This window comes from Ischnura elegans, chromosome 8 (assembly GCF_921293095.1).
Source record: "Ischnura elegans chromosome 8, ioIscEleg1.1, whole genome shotgun sequence".
In the NCBI taxonomy this organism is placed as follows: Eukaryota; Metazoa; Arthropoda; class Insecta; order Odonata; family Coenagrionidae; genus Ischnura; species Ischnura elegans.
In genome coordinates, this window is record NC_060253.1 from 24561133 (window position 1) to 24588983 (window position 27851).

Consider the following 27851-nt stretch of genomic DNA (forward strand, 5'->3'; position numbering starts at 1 on the left):
TGACCAATGAAGTAATATTCAGTCATGGTTTTTATGTTGTACTTGTGAAGAAAAGACTCATTACCACATAGTTACTCAGCAGTTGCTTTACAGTGGACGCTTGAAATAATGATACCTCACAGTGTCCTATTAAACCCTCGTTTTGGCAAATTATAGTCTGATAGGGAGTGGAGCAAATCGCCCCTATTGTCAGCATCTTTTTAGGTGCTGAGGTGGTTTGGTGGTTTAAGTACTTCCATTTAGGGAACTTATCGATAAATGTTAAAAGAAGAAGAGTGTTTTTATGGCAATTCTTATACTTTATTTACCAATTAGCCTTCAATGTACAAGCTCTGAACTGGCTCCAAAATGTACAAAAATTATCCCAATCCATAATTGAGCAAACCACACACATATGTGTATACACAGTGTATTTATTTCGCGACTCTTTTGTTTTTTTAATTCATATTACAAAAAATTCAACCATAGGTGGGTAATCAAAATTGAATCATGGTCATTTGTTGCCTTTCTTGTGTTTCTTTTGATCGTAATTGGTTATGATTGTTGCAGTCACATTTTGTAAACACCATTTGGAATCATGTGTCATAAATGTTTTGGCAGACAAAAGAGGACGAAAACAGACGGGAGTAAGATCCTGCCTCGGAAGATGTTTACTTTCATTAGCTGTATTTTTCGCGTTGAAAAGTAAACTGCTAATAAAGCAAAGAACACATTTGAAGTTGCTGATTTTTCAAAATGTTCTTTTTGAGATTGTATTAGGCACTCAGATCTATTAGAATATTCTGGATTGAGTAAACACAACCCAGAAATAATTTTAATAGAAACTTATATTTTTGCCTTCTCAAACTTTTGGAATCATGTTAAATGGAGAGGGACCTAATTATAACTATGCTGTATTGTGTTGATACAGGGATTTTTTAATAGTTTTAGAAGCCCTTCAATGGCGGTAGTGTGGAGGCAATTTGGAAATGGATGGTTTTTCTCATCTGACTTCAAAGTCAAACCTTGGAAAAGAGGAGGGAGGAATTTTTGTTTTTAAGGCTATCAGTTCAGTTGCAAATACCTTATGAAGTAGGTGGCAGATCAGAAAAGAGCAAAATGTGGGTGTTTATAGCTTTTTAAACTCCATAACAATTGCCAATAAAAGGAAATAGGTGAATGAGCTGATTATTATTATTAAATTTTACTCTGTGGCTTTAGTGGACGACATGTTTATGGATATGTTTTTTAACTTCGAAGGTTCGACTGCCGCCTGGTTGCTCAGATGAGGTGGAGGAAGATCCCACAGGCAGTAAAGCTCTTTGGGATCGAGGTCTCTTAAATGGAGCATCGCAGAAGGCAGAAGCAGTGTCATGCTTCCATGTGGGTGAGATTGTCACTAGTCTGCAGCGGGCCACATTGATTCCAGGAGGTAGCGAGGCTCTTGTGTACGCAACTCTCTCAGGCTCCGTGGGTGTATTGGTGCCGTTCACATCCCATGAGGATCAAGACTTCTTCCAGCACCTGGAGATGCACATGCGGTCTGAAAACCCACCTCTCTGTGGCAGGGATCACTTGTCCTTCCGGTCTTATTACTACCCAGTGAAGGTGAGTCAAATGTTTTGTCCTAAGAACTTCACACTAAAAAAGAGGTGACTGTTTCAGTGAAATTCACCACAAGAATAATCTTGACCGTGCAACATGAAGTGATTTACGGCATTAAACTCTACCAGTGCTATCAAAAATAACTTAAATAATTTTAAAAAGTTCTGTGCGAAGGGAATCCATTTCATGGGTAAAATATTTTGTGACAAATACAGGCCCAATATAATAGTGAACTTAAGGAGCATCAAATACAAAACTGTTAACTATGCTCTCAAGCAGGCATTCCTGCTGTTAGCTTCTTTACAAAATGTGATGTCTGCTGCACATTCATTTGAGTATTCACCTATTTAATACAGTCCTAAGTACTGAAGTTAGAATGAATATGCTTTTTGGGTTCTAATGATAGTGCATTCACAATCGCTTCATTGTTTCTGAAATTAATACCCCATAAACTCGTGTAAGAAATGCACCTTTTTTCCCAGAAATTGCAGCTGAAAATAGGGGTGCATTCCCCCTTCCCCGGTTGCAAGTCCAAGTAGAACTGAGTGGCCTTGGTTTTCAGCGTGAGTCAGTCATCTGAAACCCTAGGTCAAAAACAAGCAGGAGGCAGAGGAGTTTCTCCCATAGTGATGTATTTTTACAATGCTCCTGTTTGCGTTTCTTACTCATAAGCATCGTGCCGTGGAGTTGGTACCTCCGAGGTGAACATGGAAAAGATTGCAAGGGGTTTTTCGTTCTGGAGGGCGTCCTAAATTTACTGCTATGAGTGGGAATCCTGCCACATTTATACTGCAAATAGTAATCGCATATCAAACTTAGGACAATAGCTGGTTAACAGTTAACATCTGTCTTGCCGAGTAATTTCCATTATGCTAAAGGCGTGATTTTTCAAAAATCATCTTCAGACGCTATTATGGGGATTTTTGCAATTATAAATTATGTTGGTCTTTAAACAGGCAGTTTAAAAAATTCAAGCGAGTGTGTACATTGTTTGACTAAATGGTGGATAGAAGAAATCGGAAATACTTATAAGTGAAGAGTGCAGAAGGAGAGGTAGAGGGGAAGGAGCATGCTCCCTCTGTCTTTCAATGCCTGAACTTTGGACAGTTATCAAAATTTCCACTTTACATTCTAAAACTTTACGCTGCATTTTTCAGCAAAATTTACACGATGTGTATGGCACTCGGAGATAAGTTGGTATTTATTCACTTGTAGTCTTAACCTTATGATGCTTACTAGTCATGGCTGAATCGGATACCTCGGATCCAAATATCCACGGATAATGCCCTTCACCTTATACTTCGGATCCAAATTCATTGAAGAAATTGAATCTGAATCCAAAATTTTAAATCAATGCTTTTGTGAATGCAGCGTCCCATAAGAGAGAGTAGGAAGAGTTCCAGTCCTATATGCTATGCAATGCTTAAAATAAGGGTAAACACCACGTCACATTGGACAAATCAAAAGGCACCAAATTCGAAATTTGAAATTTTTGCATGCTCGTATCTCTGAAAGTTTGCAAATCGATTGTGCGTAGGAAGAAGACTAACTGTACGTCCAACTTACGAGCAGTTATGAGTGGGTAACCATGATTCCACAGGAATGAAGTTTATTATATGATGTTGTGTACAGTGGAACCTCGTTAAAGCGAGTACGGGCTATAGCGACACCCCCGATATTACGAGAGATAGCCGATGCACCATCAATTGACCCTATAATAAGCGTGTTAAAACATTCGTTTTTACGAGACCCTTTCGGCGTTGGCTCTCGCCATAGCGAGGGATTCACCGCCGGAAGACTTTCATCAAGACTCCTTAACCTCTGTAACTGCTAGCGATCTGTTAGAAATGAAGTTAATGGAGTGCTCAGTCTCAAATTTATGTGGTAAACTGTCGTTCGATAAATATAATGATTGACAAAACAATGCTTTCCATAATTTTCATTCAGTGCGGCGCTTATAAATTGTTTGAATAGTTAGTCGTAATTTGAGTAAGGAAATTTAGTGATGCAAAAAAACATCGCCTTTCGTCCGGATTTATGCTTACGTTTATCGGATAGATGTTTATCTGTCGCCGCACATTTCCTGTTCCTGTATATCTGTTCGCAACAGCTATATTGGCTATTATATGCTCCACTTCCGGTAAAGCGACAATTCGCTATAGCGAGTGTTTATTAGTGCACCGTGGGGTGTCGTTATATCGAGGTTGCACTGTATATACTGAAGAAAGAACCATAATTGATGCTCTTGCGCAGTCCACAAGGAGAACTTAAACGTAGTGCAATGGTGATAACGTAGCATAGTGTATGTTCACCTAAATGCTGTTACTTATGCATGGAACTTCGTAATAAAGTTCATTTTGTAACTGCCAGAACCGGGACTGAGGTTTGTGAATTTCGTATTAACGAAACTTTCGTAATAACATTTATTTTACTATAGATTGGATAGGCCTTTTCGGCGGGACCAACTACTTGCTTCGCAATGACGAGAACTTCTTAATAACGTTGTTCATATTAATGAGAGTCTACTGTACTGTAACGGTTGAGTCTAATGTGATGCAGCCTTTTTACTCCAAGAAATGATTAACACTCCATTGAAACTGGTCACTGAGTAAAGATATACCTGAGCAAAGCTTTGCAGTGGTACTAGGTAATAATGCAGGTGTAAATGTAAAAACAGCAACGGTTAAAGAGCTGATAGGAAATACCAGGTTTGACAACTCAGCTGGAAGGCTTGCAAACTTGCTTGCAATCAAGGTCTGAGAGCAATTGTGTTTCTGAGACATCCTAAGTCATGCATTGTGTCATCTGAAGTGTCAAAGTCATGTATTGAGAAACATTCCCGCCACTTAGTCCTTTTTTTTAGCTCACTCTCTTACCTACAAAAGGTATTTTGAACCCGCTGTATTGTAAGTGTTATAAAATTTGTCTGTATTCTGAGATTTGTATTTTTCATTTCTTCTCTTTCCCCCTAGAATGTTCTTGATGGTGATTTGTGTGAGCAGTTCAACTCCATTGATCCTGCTAAGCAGAAAAGCATTGCCGAGGATCTTGATCGTACCCCCAGTGAAGTGTCAAAGAAACTGGAAGATATCAGAACAAGATATGCATTTTAACGCAAAGACAAATCAAAATCTCAATTTCAGCTATCAGTGTTGCAGTTTTGGTGTGTATGTGTGTGTGTGAATATGTGTGTGCTGACATCAGTTGCTTTAAAGCATATGAAGACATTCCGTGTGTGTGTGTAGACAGCTCTCACATCCAAGTATATAATAATTAAAAATTGATCATTTGGTGTTTTAATCTTGTGGAATACACCTTTTAGTGAAAATGAAGATGAATGCTATGTGTGAATTCAGACTGTATGCATATTGATTTCAACTCCCAATCTTTTTTCTAGGAATAAATCCTATTAACAACTTCTGTCATTCTTGTAAATAAGAGTCCTAATTAGTAAAAAAATGTGTTTAGGTAAAGAGTAAGGGTTCCAAACATCTTAGTGGGTTAAGCAGCTGGACTACAGTCCGGCCGCCGAGAGTTGTCTGGTGACAGGCAAAAGGGGTATGGGGCAAGGTTGCCAGGTAAAAAGGAAAACCCCCACCTCACATGTAATGAAAAGGCTTCCCTTAAGAAAGGAGCCAGAAGGGACGACGAGCTTTGAAGGACCAAAGGAAGACTCCCTTGTTTTGGTAATTCTAAGAAAGGCTTGTTTTGGTGGTTCAGGCTTGCTTGGTGCTTCATATGCATGTGACAACATTGTATGACTAGGCGAGGGTGTGAGGTGCGTTTGGGGGACAGCGATTGGCTGTAAACCCTTCTTTCGCAGGTTTCTTTGCCCCTCCTTTAGAACTGTCATCGGACAACTCTCGTCGGCTGGACTGTAAAACATGGATGAGGGTGCCCATCATGTAAGTCTGGGTGTAGTCAATGGGCTTCTCTGATGGACAATGGGGTAAGATCTGGAGCTAATTAGGTATGTACCAAGTATGGATACTCACATCTACTTGTTTAAGGAGTCTCGTAGTCTTGTCTTAGATCTTAGGTAAGGACACATGAGGTTGTCTTTGCTCTAGTGCCATGACAATGTACGAGGGTAGAGGAGGATTTGGAGAGGATAATCTTCCCTCAGTGGCCCAGGAAAAGGTCAGCCACCCCACTAGAGCTGGCCCAATGCATCTTAAATGGTAATGAAATTCCAATTTTTGTTTCTGCTTTTGTCATTTGGTTAATACAAGCTTTGAAAGACGATTGACTGTGACGATTTGTATAATATTTTGGGTCATAAGACAGACTGTCTGGTTCCTCAGGCCGGCCATAATTTCTTGCCCGATGGCCATTTGCAATAGCAAATTGTGAGCTGAAAATATTGAGAATTGCAACTACCAGTGGAATTTCAGATGTGATTTGTCAGTTCAAAAACCAAATTGCAACTGGGTCATAATGGTCCTGAATATCACAACTTTTCCCATAATCTTGGCAAAAAGCATGGTGATGATCCCACCCAGAATAGCAACTAATGTTGGTGTCTCAGATTTTTCAAGTATTTGTATATGTGGATGATGAGTCTTTTTTCAAGTTTTTGTGATATTTTTTATGCCGCAAGAAAAGTATTTATGGAATCATATGAAAATTCCTCATTGGAAAAATTATTTACCTTGACCAGACTTCAAACGAGATCTCCTTAACTCCACATCCAGCTCAAATCCCTATTATGGTTCACAGGCTAGGTAAATGATTTTTCAGCCATGGACTTTTGCTTTTACTTGAGCTTTTGGGTGACTTCATAAGGGTATTCCTCGTGCTAATCTTTGGTTATTTGCATGAATATTTTTGGGAAATTATGAAAGCAGCCTGTTTTGCATTCTCAGGGTATGGAATTTGAGCTAATGGGCCATATCTGAACCTAAGAACATGTTCTTTTAACACTCCATAGTTAGACAACATTTACTATAAATGAAGCTGCTGCTTGATTCTTAGTAATTAAGAGGGAAGATTCTTGATATTAACACATCTTATTTACGCGTCATCAATCGCACAAAAAATTAATGGCTTGTGGTCCATGCGTTTGGATCTCATCAGCAGCAACATTGTTTTTAGAATTACTTTAATAAAGCGGATTCCGCTTCGTAGTGCCTAAGTAGCAGTTCTCGAAGTCCTTCACTGTAGTCATCTAAGATAAAACATTTTTATCCGTATATTTCTTCGATAACGATAAGCCTTCAACCGAAAGTTCAAGTGCCTTGAAATCTGTATATCCCGGTTAAATTCGAGCGTATCTGATTGTGCTGCCACCTTTTAAGCCGCGACATCGTTGCGGGAAACTGTCAGTTGGGCGGCAAGAACGGAGGCGTTTGGATGTGACCCTCGTATGAGTTGTTGAATCTATCCCAGAGTTCATTGATTGAATTTGTTGTGACGTTGGCTTCTTCTTAAGTAATTGTTGATATATTTTGAAATGGCCGGCGTACTATTCGTCGTTACCTTGCCTACAGCTGCTTATGAAAAATCAAGTCGAAGGATTGCGAGTGAACATGGTGTTACCAGTGCATTAGGTAGCGAAACTCCTGATCGAGGTTCGAAAACTTTAGGAAATTTTTCTACAGACCAAGGGAATCTAAAGAGTGATGGTAGTAGGTTAGCCAATTCTCCTACCAGTAAATCTGTGCCGAGCCTTTTAGAACAAACTCCGCGAGTGAAAAGCATAGGTCAAGAACTTTCAGTGTCAGCTCCTAGGATTCCTAATCTTGAAGGTTCTTATGTTGTAAATTTGGAAGATGAAAAGAATAAAACTTTTGCTTCTCCTCCATCACTGTCTAGGGCTGACTCTACTGAGGTTCTCATTGGAAAAAATGTAGGGGACATGAACACAGAACATAATGGTGAATCGGAAGGAGTGTCAATGGCACATGTTGACCGTGCAATGGCAAGTGTTCCTCCACCAGTGAAAGGTGTGCCTACTTCTGAAGCCTTAATTAAACCAGACATGATTTCTACCATGGAGATGGTATGTACCCAATGCTGAGGTAGAATTAGAAGTTGTTTTCATTGCCGCATGCAACTATTTTTGTCCTCCATTCAAATGTATCAAAATGGCGTTCTTTTTATGGAAACTTAGAGCCAATCTATCACTGTTTCTAGGCTATTTATATGATCACTGCCGTCGAAATGAGAAATAGTTATTTTTAACTTGCGTGTCCAGTGTGTGCAGCAGACGCTGTGTTCGTACCGTTCGTACGTGGTTCGTCTTTTGTTCAATGTATTGACTTCCCCTAAGCCCGCCAGTTTCATTACTCCCATAGCATGCCGTAGTGAAAAATCGTTGTTTGCGATGAATTCGCAAGTGGCACAGGCTTATTATTCATCCTGCGTGGTTTAATAGAAGTTTTCTTGGATTTTATCCGTAAATAGAAATTAATAATACTTTCCAAGGAATTCTCTGTCACAGAGGAAAAATAAACGTAAGAGGCATAAAGAGTCATCCGTCACGATGTGGCTGTCCTCATTCTTGCTTTATTGATATGCGTATCTAGTCCTTAGTAAAATACTTATATTCCACTTCTGGAATCTATGAAGGTTCTAAGAATCTGTGATGTTTTATGCTTCGATGCGTGTGAGCTATTCATCTTCAGTACTAGTTTATGCGGGACCCAGCTTCTGACTAATCGATAGATTATTAAGAGTAAAATTTAGTCCATTTTAACACTTAATGCAAGAAATTCAGTATCTTTCATTAAGGAGGAAAGATTACGTTTTACCGGAAACATCTTCGTCATTTCTTGAGAATTTAGCTATCATTAGGAAAATGATCTTGTGTAGAGTAAGAATTTTATATCGTTAAGAATGAAGTCTTCGAGGTGACTTTTAACCTCTCCTTTGGTCGCAGTATCTCGCCGATATCATACGATTTTTTTGAGGTCAATGCCTGTTATTTTTTTACCAAATTATTTCGAGAATGATGCTTTATGCCATGACTGACACTTGCAGACGAAGCACAGAAGTTGGTCGACGACCTGAGTGGGTGTTTCCCTACATAGTATTTGTCATCCACAATAATATTCCCGTGCCTTAAAAGGACGACGCATCATGTGCCTTTGGGCTGGTGAATCAGCCACTTGACCAAGAACTCTTTAAATTGTAAGGTTCTTGTGCTTGACCCTGGCCAAAGTTAACCGACTGAGACTGATTAAGCGCATGGATGTCTTAATGGTGACTTCCACGGAATGGTGCATTGGGAGCAGCTTGGCTTCGTCATAATCTACTGCGTTCACTGTTGTTGGTTGGTTCTTTAACGACAGTTGAAGCGGTCTTTGGGATACTCTTCTCCCTTTCTTTCTCCCGTACAACCTTTTCCTTACTATCCCTTCCAGGGGCGCAGCAAGGAATTACGGCTGGGGGGGTGGGGGGTTAGGTACAACCGGTACCACTAATACCGGGGTGTGTTGGGGTATGCAATACCCACTAGGATAAGTGGTAGGTGCGAGATTAATAAATTGCGGAATTTTAAGATAAATGTTTCAAAATGGTGAGTTTTAGGGCTTTCGGAGGGATATTTTATTAATTCTTAAACTATTCTATTAGTAATATAAATCCAATTAAATAAAATGGATTAAACTTAAAATTTCTCTGAGCTCTGGGTGGGGGGGGGGGGGGCTTTATCCCCCAAAACCCCCCCCCTCGCTGTGCTACTGATCCCTTCTGTAAGCACATTGTGGCTTATGCGCACTCACCTTTAACTAAACGATATGTGTATTATTGTGGCGGGGCTTATTAATATTTTTTGTACCTAGTTTTAATTCGTGGGGGTATAGTTGGTTTTACCAACGATAGAGAAGTAGGTTCTGTTTTTATTTCGGCCTAATGTTGTCGCTGAGGCTGTTTAGTTGTCACAGCAATGGACAGTTACACCTGGTGGAGAACCCGAAAGGTATGAGTACGTATAAGTTCGTGACGTCAATTACTTATCGGCGAAAGGGCGAATGCCGTTGAATTTTCGGGGCGAAAACCTTCTGAAGTAGGTGGTTTATCGAAAAACGGAGGTTGTTTTTTATACATAAATTGCTATGTGAAAATATCCCCCTGGAGTGGGAATCGAATCATGATCCTTTGGCTGTCTGGGGCGCTGCGCAGACCACTACGCTATCCAGGTTCCTGAATTCCCATGGCAATTGTAAGGGTTTTTGTTTATTTTTTCAAACCCTGTCACAGGGAACAAAATGACAAAATTGGTTTACGAACTGATTCCCCCGCCTACTTCTTCTTTCCTCCGCCCTTCCCTCAAGTAACTCGTCCGCTCATCCCTCGGCGTCCCTCTGGCCGATATAACTCCCCATTTTCCATTAGCAGACAAGCAGGAATGTGATGCTACTGAAGAGTGATGAAGACGAAAAGGATGGACCGAGTTAGCAATAAGAAAGTGGCTGCGAGAAAAGAGAAGTCTTCTCAAAAAACGTTACGACGACGCGATGACTTAACCGGCCTCAAGAAAGGCCAAATACGTATCTGAATGAGTTACGCAAAACAGGTCATTAAAGATGTAAAACAGAAGAAATACTTTGATATGAAAAGGATGGCTGAGAGAAGAGCTTAGTGGAGAGCTATTTCAAACCGAACCTAACTGGTCGCCCAATGGGTAGGGCGCTTGGCTACTGGTGGAATAGTCATGGTTTGAATCCGACCTGAACTCTTCGACTCTCAACTAAAGGAGGCAAAGGGGAAGGCCCTACCCTGAATGCGTGCAAACCACGCGCCATTGGCTTGGGATGTGTTGAGCTCAACTCTCACTTATCCAAACCATCTTTTGGCGGTTTAATCATTGATTGTGCAGGTAATTATTGGTGAATGCCTCCGTGATAGCTAGCCAGCGTATCAAATTACCCTCCTGCCTGGTGGGAAAAGGCTTTCCATGCTGATCTATGGAGATAAATGTGTTTTTTCCAATTCATGAATTAATTTCTAGCTAATACTCTTAGCCTTTTAATGACTTACTTCATAAAGAACTAAAGAAGTAAACCATAGAGGTTACAAGGGAGAAGTAAGTTGAATTAATTCATACACTCTTAGGTATCGCTCTCACCGTTCGATAGATTGACGCGTAGGAAGAAGGTCCCATTCGTAAAAGGGATGCCTTTCTTGACGAGCATTTATAAAGTTAAATTTTGCTTACTGATAACCAATAATCCAGAAGAAAGTCAGTACAAAAATGCATCCATAAAATATGTGCAGTCTTCAAAGAAAGCTAGCCTTTCTAATCGTAATTTCAACGTTTTCCAGACGAGATTATTTGTTGATATTCTGGGATACATCATACCTCAATAGTTTTTAGAAATACGCTCAGCTAATTTAGCTTTTCTTAATAAGCCAAGGTGAAAGCACTGTGCATTTGAAAAAAAGGACCACGATTAACGCCTACAGTCACGGAAAATTCTTAACCCGCTCACTGATCGCTAGTTTCCTCTGTGTTGCGTGTTTTTCTCGGTCAAGTTTCATCAAAATTTCGCGATTTATGGGTTGGAAGTGTTTTTTTCTCACCACGCTAAGCGATGAGAAATGATATGGAGTTAAGCGAAAACGTGTTTGCTATCTTTTTTCACTTGGGGCGTCTAAAGCCTGCGCTGAATGTCATTCCTCGCTCTGCAATTACGTGAATACACTTCTTCGCGTGTTCCATGCTATTAACGCGAATAGTAGTCGACGAGAGGTACATTCCAATCCCTTGGGCATAACTCTACGGTAGGCGCATAAATCTCGTGGACGCAAATTTTTATACGAATAATTGAACAATAAAACAGAAAAACTAATTGTACAATAATTTTTCTTGCTGTTTAAGGTTACATTGTAATTCTAGGAACCTCAGCAAAAGCAATATGGTTTTCGCCATCGAGGCGAAACAATAACTTTCATAACTCAACTCGGAAGCAAGCTCGAAGTAAATGTTTAAACAGTATTTAAGTAAAATATGATTTAATGCTTTCCCGGCGAATAATGTGGATAAACTTTTCTCGGGATTCCCACCGGGTTAATGTTTTAATATCGGCCTACGTTTCAAGTACCGTCTCGGCACTCATCTTCAGGGCTGAATATAATATTGGAACGTTGGCCGATATTAAAACATTAACCCGGTGGGAATCCCGAGAAAAGTTTATCCACAGTCTTTAAGTAGGCTGCGCGGTAATCAATCTCCGAGGCTAACTTTTAAACCATAGTAATTTTAAGTCAATTTCAAAATGTCAATTAGTTATTTGGCTACAGTGTTTGAAAACGACTTTATTTTTGTAGTGATTTTTTCTACTACTTACTTTAAATTGTTGGGAGTAATTTTATGTTGAATTGAAAAATAAATAAGAATTTCACTTTTGCTTAAAAATAACAAAATTGTGGTAGCGATGACACTTTTTAGACCCAAGTATTATTATGTGGATAATAGAAAAAATTGATAAATAAAATAATTATACATAGGTTTTATATAAATCCTTATACTTCTCCATCTTCGTGAATAATCTACTCGAGGGAAATAAACTTTCCAATGTCATTGGAGGGCATCAAAATAAATTCTATCGCCTCTTAGTCGACCCTATACACGACCATTTTTCCATTTCAATCTCGGTCGCAGTCGCAGAAGCCGAAAATCGCCCTTTTCATTGCACGGTTTTTCTTAACTTGCTTCATGTCTTTGTGAGTTCAATCGATGGAATCTTGTTGTTGATTTTTAACCGACTTCCGACGTCGGTTTGGCTTGAAATTTTGAACACATGCGTGCTTCTGATGGCGATATGGATATTCAATTATTTGAATTTTTTCCAGTGTTCTCTAATTAAATAACTAAATTTCCATGAGGAAAAATGATTTTAAAGATTCTCAATTGATGGCGTCAGTCATAAATGCTTTGACTGAAATTTCTTTATCAGCTCTGGTTCAATCGGTTGCATGATTCACAACTAAGAAGTGGAAATTTTAAATGAACTTAAATGAGTAAAAAAACGGTTTTTCCAAAAACTAGAAAATGTTCTAACGTTAAAAAATAATATTTTGATCTCTCGGAGAATAAAGCGTTGGCGCTGATTAAGTTTTGATATTAATATTGCGTGTCAGTCCTTAATCAGCCATCACTAGAAATGGGACGAGTCGTTCAATCATTTTGATTCAAGTCACTTGAATGATTCAATCATAGAAGAACCATGATTCTTCTCTCATGTGGGATTCACCGTTCCCCTTCACGATTCACGTCCTCGATATTCATGGGCCTGGTATGTACGTAATAATTGGTTGATTAAAAATCGCTTTAAAAAATTTTTAATCGCTTCTATATTCTACGCAGTGGATTCAATTATATGTTATAAGATGTGATGGATGCACTTTTAAAATTTATAGGTTATTTTAAATTAAGGTATTGATGATTATTTAATGCAGAGATTTTGTTACCACATCTGTGACGCACACTCACGCTGCTGTCAGTTTGGAGTTTTTTTTATTAAATCTTATTTATCTATATGACTATGGCCCCTCATTTATCAAAAGATTTCTCGTTGGGAGTGCCTATTTCGAGATTCGAAGGATTCGGTGGTCACCACAATAGAGGTTCTATCCTTCATGATCAGCACAATCGACGTTACACACATTGAAAATCATATACTTAACCGTTACTTCTAAATCAGGAACTGATACACGGTATCACTATTGTGGCATTCCATTTCTCAATCAATTCCTGAGCGTTTTCCAAATTTCAAACCAATAAAAACCTTCAGATTCCCTCAGATGTCCCGGCACTTATTTCCGGAAGTGGGACTGATGGATTATGCTTACGAGAAAAGAATCATGAGTCTTCTGATTCACATGGTGATTCAATCGTTTTGAACGAATCAATCGCGAACCACCCATCACTACCTATCACACTCTTTTACACTCTTTGGTGTTTACAAGGGCGTACCCAGGATATGAACTAGAAGGGGGCAAGTCGTGGTCGTTCAAGTTATAATACAGAAAAGGTTAAGAAACCAAAATTTCAAGAAAATTATAACAGCGCTTTAAATTACATATTTTATACTAATGTCACTTTCCATGAATTTACAGAAAATTTTTTCGAAAATTTCGTTTTGAACTAAATTTTCTTTTGCTTCTAGGGGGGGACTGCCCCTTACTCCCGCTGGGTACACCCATGGCTGTTTAGTCTGATCAGCACCCATACTTTACTCTCCGAATGATGATAATATTAATTTTGTCTTTTTATTGATTTTTCTAATGTTTTTAGCAAAAGCGTGTTTTTTAGCCTGTATATTTTTTGTTTCCCTGATAAGACAAGTCTTGGAGTCAAGGCAGTCACGTTTGCTTGCAGACAGGAAGATTCCCTCATGTCAGTGTGTGTGTGTGTGACGGCGCTTTGGCGGGCGAGATTCACTACGGGCTGTAGCGCTCCAGAAATTTCCTGTGACGCCCCTCACTCGCCGCAAGAGAGGCGATCCGTCGTGGTTTCTGGTTTCCCCCGTCTCCTAGACGCGTGTATTTGTGGGTCAGGCTAGTGAAGGCGACGCTGAGAATGGCTTGCCAACCCGGCATGCCAGGGGTTTATTGGCTAACTTTTACTTCGGAATCATAATTGGATCGTTCACTCAGATCCGTGATCGCAATTCATTAAAGAATCCGGTAGATGAAGTGAAAGATGAGTTACGAAGAAAATAATTCGATAATAATTTATAATTTCAAAATATAAAAATCGTGAAAGTTGCCACCCACTTTTCATGAGTTGGTGACGTCAGTAGAGTTTTGAGTCTCCAACTCGTCCAGAGTAACCGCTCGTTGAAGGAAGGAATCCCTAAAGAGAGTGAAAATATCTACTAACAAGACAGGGTTGATGAGCGAGGACCAGAAGTAAGTTGAGGCATGGTGACCCGCTCAGCAGAAGTCGGTGACGTTATCGACTTATCTGCGAAAGGGTTAAGGCAGTCAAATATTCGCCGCGAATATCTCGATAAGTTGGCGACTGATCGTATAAGCGAAAATTAAGGGTCTATTTAATTTAAAACTTTATCATAATCGAAATTTAAAAAAATGTTAATGGCAAATCCCTGATAATTAGGAAACAAACCTTTGTAAAGAAATAGGAATCCGAATTCATACGATCCCAATTAAAAATCTGAGGCGAAATTTGGCAAATAACCCCTAAGGATCGAATCTCTTCTGTGGCGGAGAATTTTCTATGGAAGTTATTACAGCAGACAAGTTGTAACATTTTGGTGAGACTTCGGAGGAAAGTAGAGTATGGATTTTGGATTAGAATTTTACCTATTGCCCTTTTTAAAATGCATGGTATTCTGCGTGATTGGTTCCCGTGAGCGGCGTATAGCAATCTTCATTCCATTGTTGTTCAATGGTTACAACAAGATCTATCGACACTAATCTTTATCGCGCGGCTGTGCGAATTATCAACTCTCCACGGTTGGTAGAGTGTGACGCGTAATTAAATTTGCGGGCTTGGTCTCGGCGCATGCGGTAAGAGAAAGTATTGCGGATAGTGCACGCTCGGGCGAAGTGACACTACTGGCATGCTCTTTACGAGTCAAACCAATTTCCCCGTACAACCGTGTCCCATTCTAGCGTGATAGCCCCGCTTCACTAATCCTAAGCGAGGTTGCACAGCGACATTAAGGAAAGATGCGATCATTAGGTGTTGGCTTACCCCACTGTCGATTTCCGTCCTCGTCTTTCAATGGTGAAATTAAATCGATTTAATTTGATTTATTTCTTTTACCTAGCCCAGATGAGGCCACGATCCTCTGGGCTAGGGCTCTCTTTCCAAGCTTACCAATACGGAAATATAGGAATACGAGCGTGATGCGCCCTCTCCAAGCGGGCTTCCCCGCTCTTTTCAATGCAGGTCCACTGAGGGATAGGCGCGTTTCTAATTTTAAAATGTAGAAAAAAAGGCAGGGTCTTATGTACAAATTTAATTGGAATGTTCATGTAAAAATTGAGGTCAGAGGACCTCTTTAAACACAACATTGGAAGTAATTACACTATCCTCTGTTAAACGCACATGATGACTTACGTATATACGGGAGACTTGAATGTGGAATCAGCTGCATTTTGACAAAAGTTATTTAAAGAATGCGAGATATTGTTGCAAATGAACAAACGTATTAGTTTGTGCGCCGTTAATGTCAGGAATATTTACCGGTTTTTGTTTTTTTTTATTATTTAAAAACCAATTTAAACTACAGCAATATTTAGAAAGTAAGATATGCCGTCGCATGTTCTCTGATAAATTCTGTGCTTTTTGGTACCTCATTTGTAGAGTTTGGTTGCGTATAAGTTGAGAAAAGTTATCTATACAGTAGAAATAATATAGAAGATAGACATCAGTAAAAAAAATTATATGATGTTAGTTAAATTTATATTATAATGTAGTTAGGCCGCGTTGTATTTTTTTCCAGCTGTCGGATCATCTTCGCCCTTGACCAGTCGTGTCTCTGGTCATCCGACAGGGCGTTAAATGTGCGGGCAAAGATACATATAAATGATCCCGCCATACGCGAGGACCTATGGATTGGGATTAGAAATTTGTTTCGCCCGTGTCGCGTGTTCCACGTGTGGATATCGCTGAGGAGAGCCATGCTGTTGTGGATGAAGGATGGATCACGGTGCTTCATTGATCGTCGATCATCATCATCACGGTGCTTCATTGATCATCAATAGGGCTACGATTTCGACGGTGGGAAAAATTTGATGCCGGAATATGGGCTGTTAAAAGAAAGATTGAAGATGGCTAAAAAAGAAATTGTTGGAATTCCAGCTGATCACCTTTTTAATATTTATGGTTTTTAACCTGGAAATCTTAAACATTCGAGAAATGAATTTAACTAAGTCCACTTATATATTAAAAAATTACCCGCATTGAGCATCACAATTAGGTCCAGCTCAGATATAGGGAACCTAGTTGGGTTTTAATACTTAAATGCATTTTATAAATGCCATTAATTTTATTTATGAATCTATGATTATCTATTTGGAAGTATCATCTAGTTTTCCATGGTTTGTTTCCCCATCAATTATCGTTGTGTGCAGCTGAATGGAGTTAGGGGAGCTAAGAAAGGCAGGAGAAGAGGACAAGCGTTGTCCTCGAATCAGCATGCCAAATATTGAGGGAGAACTTTTGAAAGTCAACGATTTTCATTTCTAAAAAGGAAAGGTATTAAGTGAAGTTATATTCATGGTAATATATCTTGCTCAAATAAAACGTGTTGAAAGCAAGGGCATTTTAATGCAAGTATCCAATAGGAAGTATACTATATTCAAGGCATGTCAAACAATGTTCGTGAGAATACAGCAGTTATAGGAATTATAGTTTTGTATCCTTTTGAAGTTTAGAGAAATTATTGAATATACATTTTTTAGTACAGCCGACGTATCTGTAAATTTTTTTAGCTTCCTCAGGGATAAAAATACAAGTAGCAAACGATAGTAAAACAAATTGGCTCAAACGATGAAAACTATAACTCGGTTTTAAATAAACTCTCCTCTCAATTTTGAGAAGGTGATAAAATAATTACCAAATCTATATCTGACTTTTTTATCATTAATTCATTTAGGCTGTTTTGGTTTTTTTTCAATATATTAATTCATGAGCCAAATTCGCACCTTAAATGTTACACAATTTTGTTTACAAAATGTGTGTATATGCAAAACTTTTCATTATTATTTTGTGAAAGTTTATGCTGTTTTATTTTCTTTGCTTACCGTTCAGTAATTAATTAATGAATTTCTTTAGGGATTTGCACCAGGTCAATGCGTTATTAATCGCCAACGTTTTTGTGGCTGAATACGAGTCCGCCATCATCTTCAGGTTCATACGGACATTTTAAGAGTATACGATTGAAAAAACAGACTCTGAATTTGTGTGTAAAAATGTCAGTTTTTGCCCTGAAGACAGTGAGTGCCGTGGGTGGGACGGAATAGGTACGCAGCCGCAGGAATGATGGCAGTTAGTAACGCATTGACCTGCTATCGTTATGCACGCTTATTATATAGTTCATGTTAAATTATTCACCAGTTGAGCCAATAATGTTCTCGCCATTATTCAATAGTCTAGTTGAATTGATGATAGAGTAAGGTAAAATAAGTAGTTGGTATTGTCATTTTAAGATTTTGTCGATTGCGAGTATCGTTTCCTTTGTAAGCAATTCAAACTTTATGCTTCACGACCCCTTATTATATATATATATTTTTTTTAGATCACGAGAGGTGGGATTGACCCACATCTCGTGATCTAAAAATAATATATATTTGTAAGCAATGGCGAATCTATAATGCTTAAATTTTTTGTTTCATAGTGATTCTTAGAATTGAAAAAAGCCTCAAAAATAAATAAATGGAGGAATAAAAATGACTTACTATAAAATAGAAACTTAGGAAACGGCAAAGTCATCACAGGAAAGTAAGTCAAAAAGTGGATGCCCTAATAAGACTTGATGAATTGATGAGTTGATGAATTGATGAGTTCTTCATAGTGCAGACGTAAATACTAGTTTTGTGTGTGTTGCATGAGTGTATGCTTCTCTCTGAAATATTTTATATTTGATAGTTCGTATTATAATTAGCTTCTGCATCGTAATCGGGGTTAAGTTTTTTGTCGTTCATAACGAAGGTACCTCATTTCTCCCCGTGGACTCATAAATCGCCCTGCCCTGCGTTCCCATTTCGGCGCGTGAAGTAGTACAAAGGCGTTGTTCTGAGAGGTTTCATGTATCAGCGTCATAAATCTTTCAAACTTACCCTTCTTTCTATTGTTAGTTCCCTTCAATCTCTTAATTTTATGGCCTCATAGAGGTGGTCGACTCCAAGTATTATATATTTTTTATATTCATAGTACAGCGTTATCTTTCCCATCGCTGGCCTTTCGCGTTTCCTGATACCTTAGTGTAATATTTTCCCGGCAATAGCTTTAGAAAAAATATACATTTTTCTCAAACTAAGAGGAGCTGAAAATATTTCTCTTTCGCCACCGGAATGCCTTTCGTCTCTTTTGTCTTCTACAAAGTATTTCGGTACTCCTGGGGTATTTTTGTGTTTTTAGCAGTTGTGAAAAATCGTTTTTGAGCTTCAATCATTATAAAGTCTAATTTAAAGTGTGCACCAGGCTCTACTGTTGATACTGAAGTGAGTGGGGAATACTTTTTGTGGGGTCTCTCAAGGACTCGGATAATGCTGTGTACACACGCCTATCCCGATGAAGGATGGATTGGTGGGAGCGTGCATGGCTTCGATTGATGTCACGCGAAGTGTTCGCAGAGGGTGAAAATAGAGGGTCTCCAATCCATTAGTTCGGTCGAAACTCTCATGACCTGTAGAACTTGAGGTGAAGCATCGAGCGGCGAAGGAGAAAGGTCCCAGGAAATTGCCATGGGAAAAGGAACGAAGCCCATTGCTCAATTTTAGGGCGATGCTTAAAATCAATCAAATATATAATTCATACGCGGAAACTGAAGTTGTTCTCCGCTTCCTTATTCTCAAGTTGAAACTAAAAGTATTTCAAACGTAAAAAGTCGCTTCCAGTCTCAAATGAGATTTCTTAAATGTTTACGATGTAATTTTTAACGAGGATTTTAATGAGGCTAGTTAATAAGTGCAAATTATTTTCTTTCTGCCCGAAATATGGGGGAAAAACTTGCATTCTATTCGTATAATAAGTTAATTTCATTGCAAAAAATAAGGTTGGCGTTGGATAAGATAAAAAAAATAAGTTGGCGGAACAATTTCACTGGCCACCTCTTCAGGCGCAATGGCTGATAAAAGTATTAATTAGCCGGAGATTTGAGTGGAAAACTGTGTCCGACCAATGTTACGATTGCGAACCAGTGATGATGATGAAATAATTAGCTGTTTCAGGCGTGACTTTATTTATGTGGAATTACAAAGTTTTATTTACTTTTCATTATGATGATGGGAGTTAAAAAATGTAAGTCAAAGATTGGCTTCACGGGTTTTTGCGCCCACGGTCACCTGATCTATGTCTATTGTAATCTCCTGGCATGCGACCAAGATTCATTTCCTGGTTCCGTGAACATTTTACCATAGCAAAGGAATGTGACAATACTGCGCATTTTGATCTGGTGCTAATGGTTTATCGGCGCACCTTTGTTTGGTGAGAGAAGCTTTTATCTCGTCGCTTACCCAAATATGCTCCTAACCCAAGGATAGTGACCACACCTAATGAAAACTAGTCACCGAGTAGAAGTCTCTCTTTAATGTAACGCCGTCTGCTCTAATCTCAGACCAAGAGAATGGAATTACCAAGCGAGCTATTTCTTAGAATTACTTCTTTATCATGGGATTATTATGAAATCTATCTATCAGAGGTTTTTCAAGATAGGCATTTTTGACGTAACCGTGTATTTCCGGTTTATTCGCTAAAATTTGACTCTAAATTCTCATACACGCCCTGATAAAGATACCTATTCGAGTTCTAGGAACACCTTTCATGACGTCACGGTAAAGTACCTCTTTCACCTCGCCTATTTGTTTGCCTTTTCCTTCCCGAATTTCACTCTAGGGCTTCTTTCACGAGTATTTCGCACACTTACGAAAGGTTCTGAATTATGAGAGGGAGAAATAAGATTATAAAATTCTTTTGACACATCTTTATATCCATATCATGGAACCCCTTACACGATATATCCAACAAACTTCATTTAGTGTTTTCTTTCTTCCATAACTTCGGGTACTCGCGAGGACTGATGGAGAGTATACGTATACTGAATGAGGGCATTTTCGACAGCACAATTAATGGGACCAGTGGCGCAGCAAGAGGGAGGTTGGGGGTATAAAACCCCCCCAGAGCTAAGAGAAATTTTTAAGTTTAATCCATTTTACTTAATGGATTGATATTACTAATAGAATAGTGTAAGGATTAATAAAATATCCCTCATAAAGCCGTAAAACTCACAATTTTTAACCATTTATCTTAAAATTCAGCTATTTATTAATCCTGCACTTACCGCTTATCCTGGTGAGTATTCCATACCCCCACACACACCGGTATTAGTTGCACCTAACCCCCCCCAGCCTTAATTCCTAGCTGCGCCCCTGAATGGGGCCAATTACAATGCTAATTTGTTTTTAAATCTTTGTCTGAGAGCGTGTCCTTCGATGCTGCAATTTCGCTTTTTCTCAGTGGGCTACATTTCTCTTTCCTTGTCGTCAATCCGAAGATGGGTTTTTTGGGTCTAGTTCTTTCTCCAATCCACCCGGTCTTGAGCCAGCCTCTTGAATTCCAAGCAGGAACGACAGCCCATTTCCACCGCAATCTGCTAGATGTATTCCTTCCTGGGTCTACCTCTCGCATTTTTTCTCTGGGGCGGAATTCTGTACACCGTACCGACGATTGTCGGTGCCGGTAAGCTGGTCCTACCGATAATTCTCGGTACGAGCGATTCAGGTGACAAGTTCTACCGACGATTGTCGTTATCCCACCGACAGTTGTCGGTAAACCCGTCGGTAGCTACCGACTATTTCCAAACGCTCGGTAGGGCCTACCGACACTTTTTTAAGCAACATGGCGGACTTTTGTTTACACTTTTCGGCCTAAGCTGACGATTTTAAATTATAATCTCCGACGCAAGATCCGTGGAAGCGCCCTAATTGTATGTTCTTTATAATAAAAATGATTGATAACATACTTGAAACATAAAATTTACGTAGTGGGGAGTATTTAACTTTGCCAATGTTACACCGTACACGTATATTGCATTATGCATTTAAATAGCGTAAGTTATTTTACATTATATATATTCCGTCATTTTACGAATGTAACGTATTGCTTTGCTGAAATTACTCATTACAAGAAACGATAAGTATCCATGATTGACTCGCGAAGTTTGGTTTCGAAATTAAATTATATTTTCAACAAAAGCGAATGGGCTGGTATTTGGGATTGATGCACTTTTATTGACATATTTTCATGGACATTTTGTTCACGGGTTTACCGACAACTGTCGGTGGGATAACGACAATCGTCGGTGGAACGTGTCACCTGAATCGCTCGTACCGAGAATTATCGGTAGGACCAGCTTACCGACACCGACGATAGTTGGTACGGTGTACAGAGTTCTGCCCCTGGGCCCTCTAAAATGATACCTAATAGTCTCTCATGTCTTATTGTGTGCCCTATGGGTCTCGTCTCTTCCTCATGGTGTTCCACAGGCAATAAATTTTATATACTCTCCGTATAACCTCTTCATTAGTTTCTCTATCCATTCAAGATACTTTATTGATTCTCTGGTGGCTCAGCATCTCAAACGCCTTTATCCTCCTTCTTCCTTTTCTAATAATAATTTCCCATGTTTCACTTTCATACGGGAAAATTCATTAAACAAACACCTTAAGTAGGAGTTCTTGAAAGCAAAGTATTGCCGTTTGAAGTTCACGTTTGCTGCACTTCTTTACATTCGAAGTTGATGAAATCTTTGGACTAGCCCCGTATGTGGCGACTTCTCTTTCAAGGCACTGTGACTCTTTACCCCATTGATCTTCGTGTTTCGATCCGACTAACTCTATCAATATGTTTAATAAGCATTCTCCACTTTCCACTGATACTGCTATATCATCAGCAAATCATAACACATCAAGCTGCCTGCCTTGAAAAAACATTCCACCACTTCCTTTCCTTTATAGCTCTATCCATACGTGTTACTTTTTAAGGTATGAATAAAAAAAAAGGTTTTCATCAATCATTCTGGTAAAAAAATCATAGGAGATGAAAAGAAAATTTCCGCCAATCACAAGGTCTCATATTCCTGACGGTGAAACCTTGGAATATCAAGAGAAAATATTCTTCTATAGTATTTTTTCCGTGGTACTCGCCTATAAAATATTTTTACCTTGGTCATATCTGCTCATTTACGTTCCAAAGATTGTTTATGAAAGAATGACAAAAGATAGTGGAACTATGAAATAAATCGGTCGTTTCGAAAAGGCCATAACTCCAATTTTTTTCTCAATCATACTAAGATGGTCAACAAAATAGTTGGTGTACATTCAAGGTGTACGTACATAGAGGTTTTTTTGAAGTGCTTTTCACATGGCCTGTTACAAAGAACGATAATGACGAGGAGGAAAATGTTTGAAAAATATTTTATCTAGCACTGATGTGAATGATTTCATGACGTCATTTAATTTTTTTAATAAAAGTATAATTTTTTTGCATTGTAATGTACATTGTTGAAAATTCCACAAAAATCGTTTGATTAAGAGCAAAAATAATACTTAACATCTGAAAAAAACGGTTCCTCTCACTTCTGTTCATTATTACGAGTTACTTCCAACCAAACAAGGCGTGAATAAAGTATTATTCCAGTACTGCTTCAAGGTAATTGTGAATTGTTTCTAATACTGTGTGCGGATTTTATTTAAAATACTTTTCTGAGTTCTTGAAAAATTTTGTTTTATGGAGATATATTCTTTATATAGAAATTACCGATTCAAATCTTTCCGTACTCTCCCAATATTTAATGATTACTTAACTTATATCCACATTATTTTTTTGCTCCAATGCGGTAATTTATATTCTGCCTTATGCACTGTGTTTTCCCTGCGATCAGAAAAAATATCAAAGGGGGATTTTTTTCCGCTAGCATCCCGTTGCTGGCATTTCTTCCTCATTCTTGACATATCTTTTGATTTATAACCTGCCTTGCTTTTTAAACCGGTTTTATGCTCATGTTTACATGCATTTGAAAAATTTTTTCTCTTGAAAATTTCAGGTTTAAATTACTTGGTGTGTTCCGTGCTATTGATTTTTCTCTTGGTACTTTTTCTCATTGGATATGTGTAGTATTTTCGTACGATATTTCAGAGTATTTACAGAAAATTATTTCTTTATGTTACTTTCCATGTTTCCACAACGAATGGCATTTCTTTTGCTTAATATGATGTGTAGATGAATAAAAACATTCTAGAGGACGTGTATATGCGTCAATAAGCGTTTACTTGTCTTGCTTCACCCTGAAGTCTCTCAACTGCAGTTGGGTAATCTGAGACAAAATTCTTTGCAGATTACCGTCGGCTTATTGGTGAGCATTTTTTTCGTTTTTTTTTGTGAGAAATTACTTGTTGCGAATGGAACGGACTGTCCGAGATAGCAATCGCCGCTTGGAGACCCACCTTGCCATTCATTCGGCCCCCGCGACGGGCAGTTATCGATCCGCATTTCGCCGCCCCCACATCTTTTTTAGGAGGCGCCACACCGACTGCCCTCCCCTACACCCCTGGCGGAAGCCGGTGACCTGCCCCTGCCACTAGGCGTCCCTCGTTTCGGGGAGTGTTCACCGCAACATCATTGATGCCTCGTTCTGATTACGATTGTTCCAGCAATCGTCGGAACAATCGTGCATTCACACGACGATGGTTAAATCTGTGCTGCCCTCTAGTGCTGACATCGTAAGTGAACGAGAAATTGACGGTTATAAAGCTGTTGAGGCTTGCTGGGTCAAGATATTACTGTGTTCAACGTGTATTTACCGAATAATTTTTCTTCCTCCCATATTCTTCCTTCCTAGGACAAATCCATGAAAAATAAATAGAGCGAAGAGAGCCTCACTAACTTTTCGTCTTTCTCTTGTCGCTTCCGTTTCCGGTCTCTCAGCGTCTAACCATCGTAAAGTGGCAACGTTCGGAACTACGTGAACTATTGTCAGGAGATGCATTCACACGGCTAATTCGGCCAACTATCGTTAGGACGATCGCTCGTACAATCGTAATGTGAACGAGGCCTGAGTGTAGGTAGTGGGATGATGAAGGGTCGGTAGTAGGGATGAGTCGATTCCACTTTTTTTTTCGATTCCTATTCTGATTCTTTGAAATCGATTCCGATTCCATCGATTCTTATTCATACTAACTGGTAGGATATTGATCTGTTTGTAGCATTGCTGTCATTAAAATTTAAGAATTGAAAGGAATAAAATAACAAAGACTAGTATGTGGCCCCAAAAGTCTATTTATTGAAAATAGTGAGTTATTATTGTAGTAATATGTCCTCAGCTTTAGTAAAATAATAAACACCTTACCTGTTTCAGACATTAATTGTGAACTTAATAATGTGCAGTGCTCAATGGCTCAGATGTGTGGCGGCCTTTATGTCCCAAGCTTATAGTCTATTTTCAAAATGCTTATCTTCCCGCAGTCGATGGAATCGAAAACGACTTTAGGCGATCGATTCTCAATTCCGATTCCGTGCTCGATAATCGTTGAAATCGATAATCGACATTTGGAATCGACTCATCCCTGGTCGGTAGTGGTTTTCTAAGGCTGAGGCTAATAATAAGTAAGTATTCATTAATAGGAAGCATAATGGGGTCTTGACCGAAGGTATTTCGCCTTTCGCTTTTTACCGCTGTAATACTTGAAATCGTCTTGAAACTTTCAGGGTGTATAGCGTGAAATTTTTTCAATACTTTCCTATATCTCAAATATTATTATGTATCCTCTGAGAAAATGCTGAGCTATACTTTTAAAATGAAAGTTTCAGGCAAATTTCAACATGGATCTACTTCATTAAAATTTATGATTTCAAGGTGACAGTCTAATTTTCATGCGAGTAAGACTTCCTAAGAGAGGACGGTGAAGCAGGGTTGAATCGTTTTCTTATGGAAAGAAGTACACGGCACTAATCGTAACAAATAGTGTTTGCGCATGTGTTAAAGAAAATATACACCATCATAGACGACATCCGAAGACAGGAAAGCCAAATTCCAAATAAATTTGGAGGGAAATTATCTCCATAACAGGGTTTTTGATTATTAGGCAACATAGAGAAGAACAGGTGTTGATCTTAGTAAGGAATAGCGGAGCGAGTAGCTAGCACCTTCGGTAAACAAGTCATCCCACACATCACGTGACGTGGTAAATTCGCACATCAATGAGCCCGAGAGTAATAATTAAGCACATATCAAAATTAAATGCGATATATTAAAATATTTTCAACTTTACACCTAGAAAGGTTGTTGGACATCCTTGGAATGATTTCTCGCGGTACGCAAATTCACAGCAATAGTGTACCATTCGCTAATCGAATGCAAGCCACATGGCTGGTCAACGTTATCATTGAGACAATTAGGTGTTACTGCCTTTCCGAAATTACCCATTCATTTCATAGTTCAACTGTCTTTTATCATTCTTTCATAAGCAATTTCTGGAACATGAATGAGCAGATATGTTGGAACCAAAGTAATGACGTCACCCGCCATCTACTTATATCTTTAGTCTATGGTGTAACCCCCCCCCCCCCCCCCCCCCAGTTCCACGCTAATAGTTAAGTTTCGATTTCTGCCCGGCGGTAGTATAATGACGTAATTAGAAGCTCAACTGTATTATCTACTGTTTTATGCAGTTGAGCTTCTAAAATTATCAAAGGGATAATTTTTTCCCCCTAAAATCCCGTTGCTCGCATTTCTTCCTCATTCTTGTCAAACCTTTTATATATTACCTGCCTTGCTTTTTAATACGGTTTTTACTGATGTTTCTATGGACTACATCCATCTAAGATAAAAAATCAAAAATTAGGGTATCTACATAAAATAAGGATAAGTCAATCCTAGTTTTAAAGTGCCTAATTTTTTTGAGCTTTTGAATCAGCTGTTGCGCCATTTTTAAGTAACTAACGTCATTGAACTTCAGCTACAGTATTATTTTTTTATCGACATAAAAAGTTGTCTGTAGACAAGGCAAAGTTTTTTTTCGTGATATCTGCTTAATGATTAGTCTTACGTCAGTTTTTTTGCCAATAATACTTATATTTTTCATTAATTAACATTTTTCGTATGCTAAGGTTGTACATCCACGACACTATTGATGATATTGCATCGTTTCAAATACAGTTTCCGGAAAATATTGGATTGACTACCTTTTAGGCCGTTAGACGGAAGAAAAAAATTAGTAGAGGATATTTTGGTACTTTCTTAGTAAAAACCTGAAGATTGCCTTGAATTAGTTCTTCTCCCGATTTTTTATCACCAGAAGATTTCCCCACCCATGTCCATGGCGAAAGCGAGCTGGAGTATAGAGAGCGGTCACCTATGGCGCTCAGAGTTTGTGATTAGGGGACCCGCGAACTCGTTGGAGACTTTCACGCCTGCGTAAGCATCACGATATAAAATTAATTAATAAATATTGAATAGATTGGGAAAACCCATAGTTTTTGGTTTAAAACGATGCATAATATTCTGTAATTTTTTGTTGTATTGTTATTGAAACGAATCCCTGTAAACTACTACCATGCATTTCACATATGAGTTGAGAGAATCGTACCTCTAAGGATATAAAATCAAACATCCCACTTCCGAACATCAAAATCGGAAGTAAATTTCCTGCAGAATGTAACTCATGACATTAGTGGAAAAGTGATGAGTAAATTGATTACTTAAATCGATGATTCTGTTGAGTTTCCACTTTTTAAAGAATAAAAATGTATATATGTAGGCTGAGAGCTTAGCACCTTATCCAGTGGCGAATTTAAGAGGGGAAGCGGAGGCAGCAAAAATGACACCCCCTCTCCCGCCGTAATGGACAAATTTCATCGATGATAATCTTTAAGGTGGCTCTCCAATGACATTTTTTATTCCACGAGCTTAAAAAATTATGAATCAAAATAATTGATGAATATCTGAAAGCCACTTGTTTACTCATATCAGGTCTCAGACGCATTATCTCTGAGAGCAGTTGGATACCACCAAGGAGCAAATGAAAGTTATTACTCCCAAGCACAATGACCTTAATCTGACCCTGACCTTATATCGCTCACCACCGCTGGGGACGGACATTCTGCCGCCAAATTTCGTAAATGGCTGAGCTGACCGAAATGCAAAACCGGGAAAAACCTCTGAATGGCCCTTTTCATTATTTTTGGTTGTTGTCGAAACTAACACTGAAAAATGCACCTCGCTTAAAAGAATCACAATAAATTTTGTATAAAACTAATCTCGAGTTGACGTCGGTGATATCTTGTTGCTGTCGATGGCTCGACGAGTTTGAACGTGAAAAAAAAGATTTATGAACCCTAATTTAAAAGTGAATTGGTTTTTGTTCGTTAATGTTATTGCTCCTCATTATTTAAGTGTTATGATCAAGGAATGTGAGGCTCAACATAAAAGTAGATGGTCTCAAACTTGAGCAGGTAGTGCATGTAAATACTTGGGCAGCACTCTGGAAGAAAAGGTGGAAAAGGGGGTAAATGACATCAGGAAGAGCATTGCGTTGCAAATTAGTCGTTCATGAACTCGAAAGTGCAGATG

The 27851-nt window shown here is 38.7% G+C and overlaps 2 protein-coding genes across 3 annotated transcripts in view; both read left to right on the plus strand.

The window, feature by feature from the left end:
• LOC124164265 (splicing factor 3B subunit 3) overlaps nt 1-5004 on the plus strand; it is a 33753-nt gene extending 28749 nt beyond the window's left edge. The window contains exons 20-21 of the mRNA XM_046541506.1: nt 1240-1587; nt 4557-5004. Coding sequence (XP_046397462.1) covers nt 1240-1587; nt 4557-4697 — 489 coding nt within the window. The 3' untranslated portion in view covers nt 4698-5004. The remainder of the gene's footprint in view (nt 1-1239; nt 1588-4556) is intronic.
• Nucleotides 5005-6891: 1887 nt separating this feature from the next.
• Nucleotides 6892-27851, plus strand: part of LOC124164586 — a 75833-nt gene continuing 54873 nt past the window's right edge. The window contains exons 1-2 of one of the 2 annotated variants that reach the window (XM_046541991.1): nt 7196-7286; nt 7399-7585. In XM_046541991.1, the coding sequence (XP_046397947.1) occupies nt 7442-7585 (144 nt within the window). In that variant the 5' untranslated portion in view covers nt 7196-7286; nt 7399-7441. Of the gene's footprint in view, nt 7586-27851 lie in introns of both variants that reach the window. The other variant, XM_046541990.1, reaches the window with a different exon arrangement.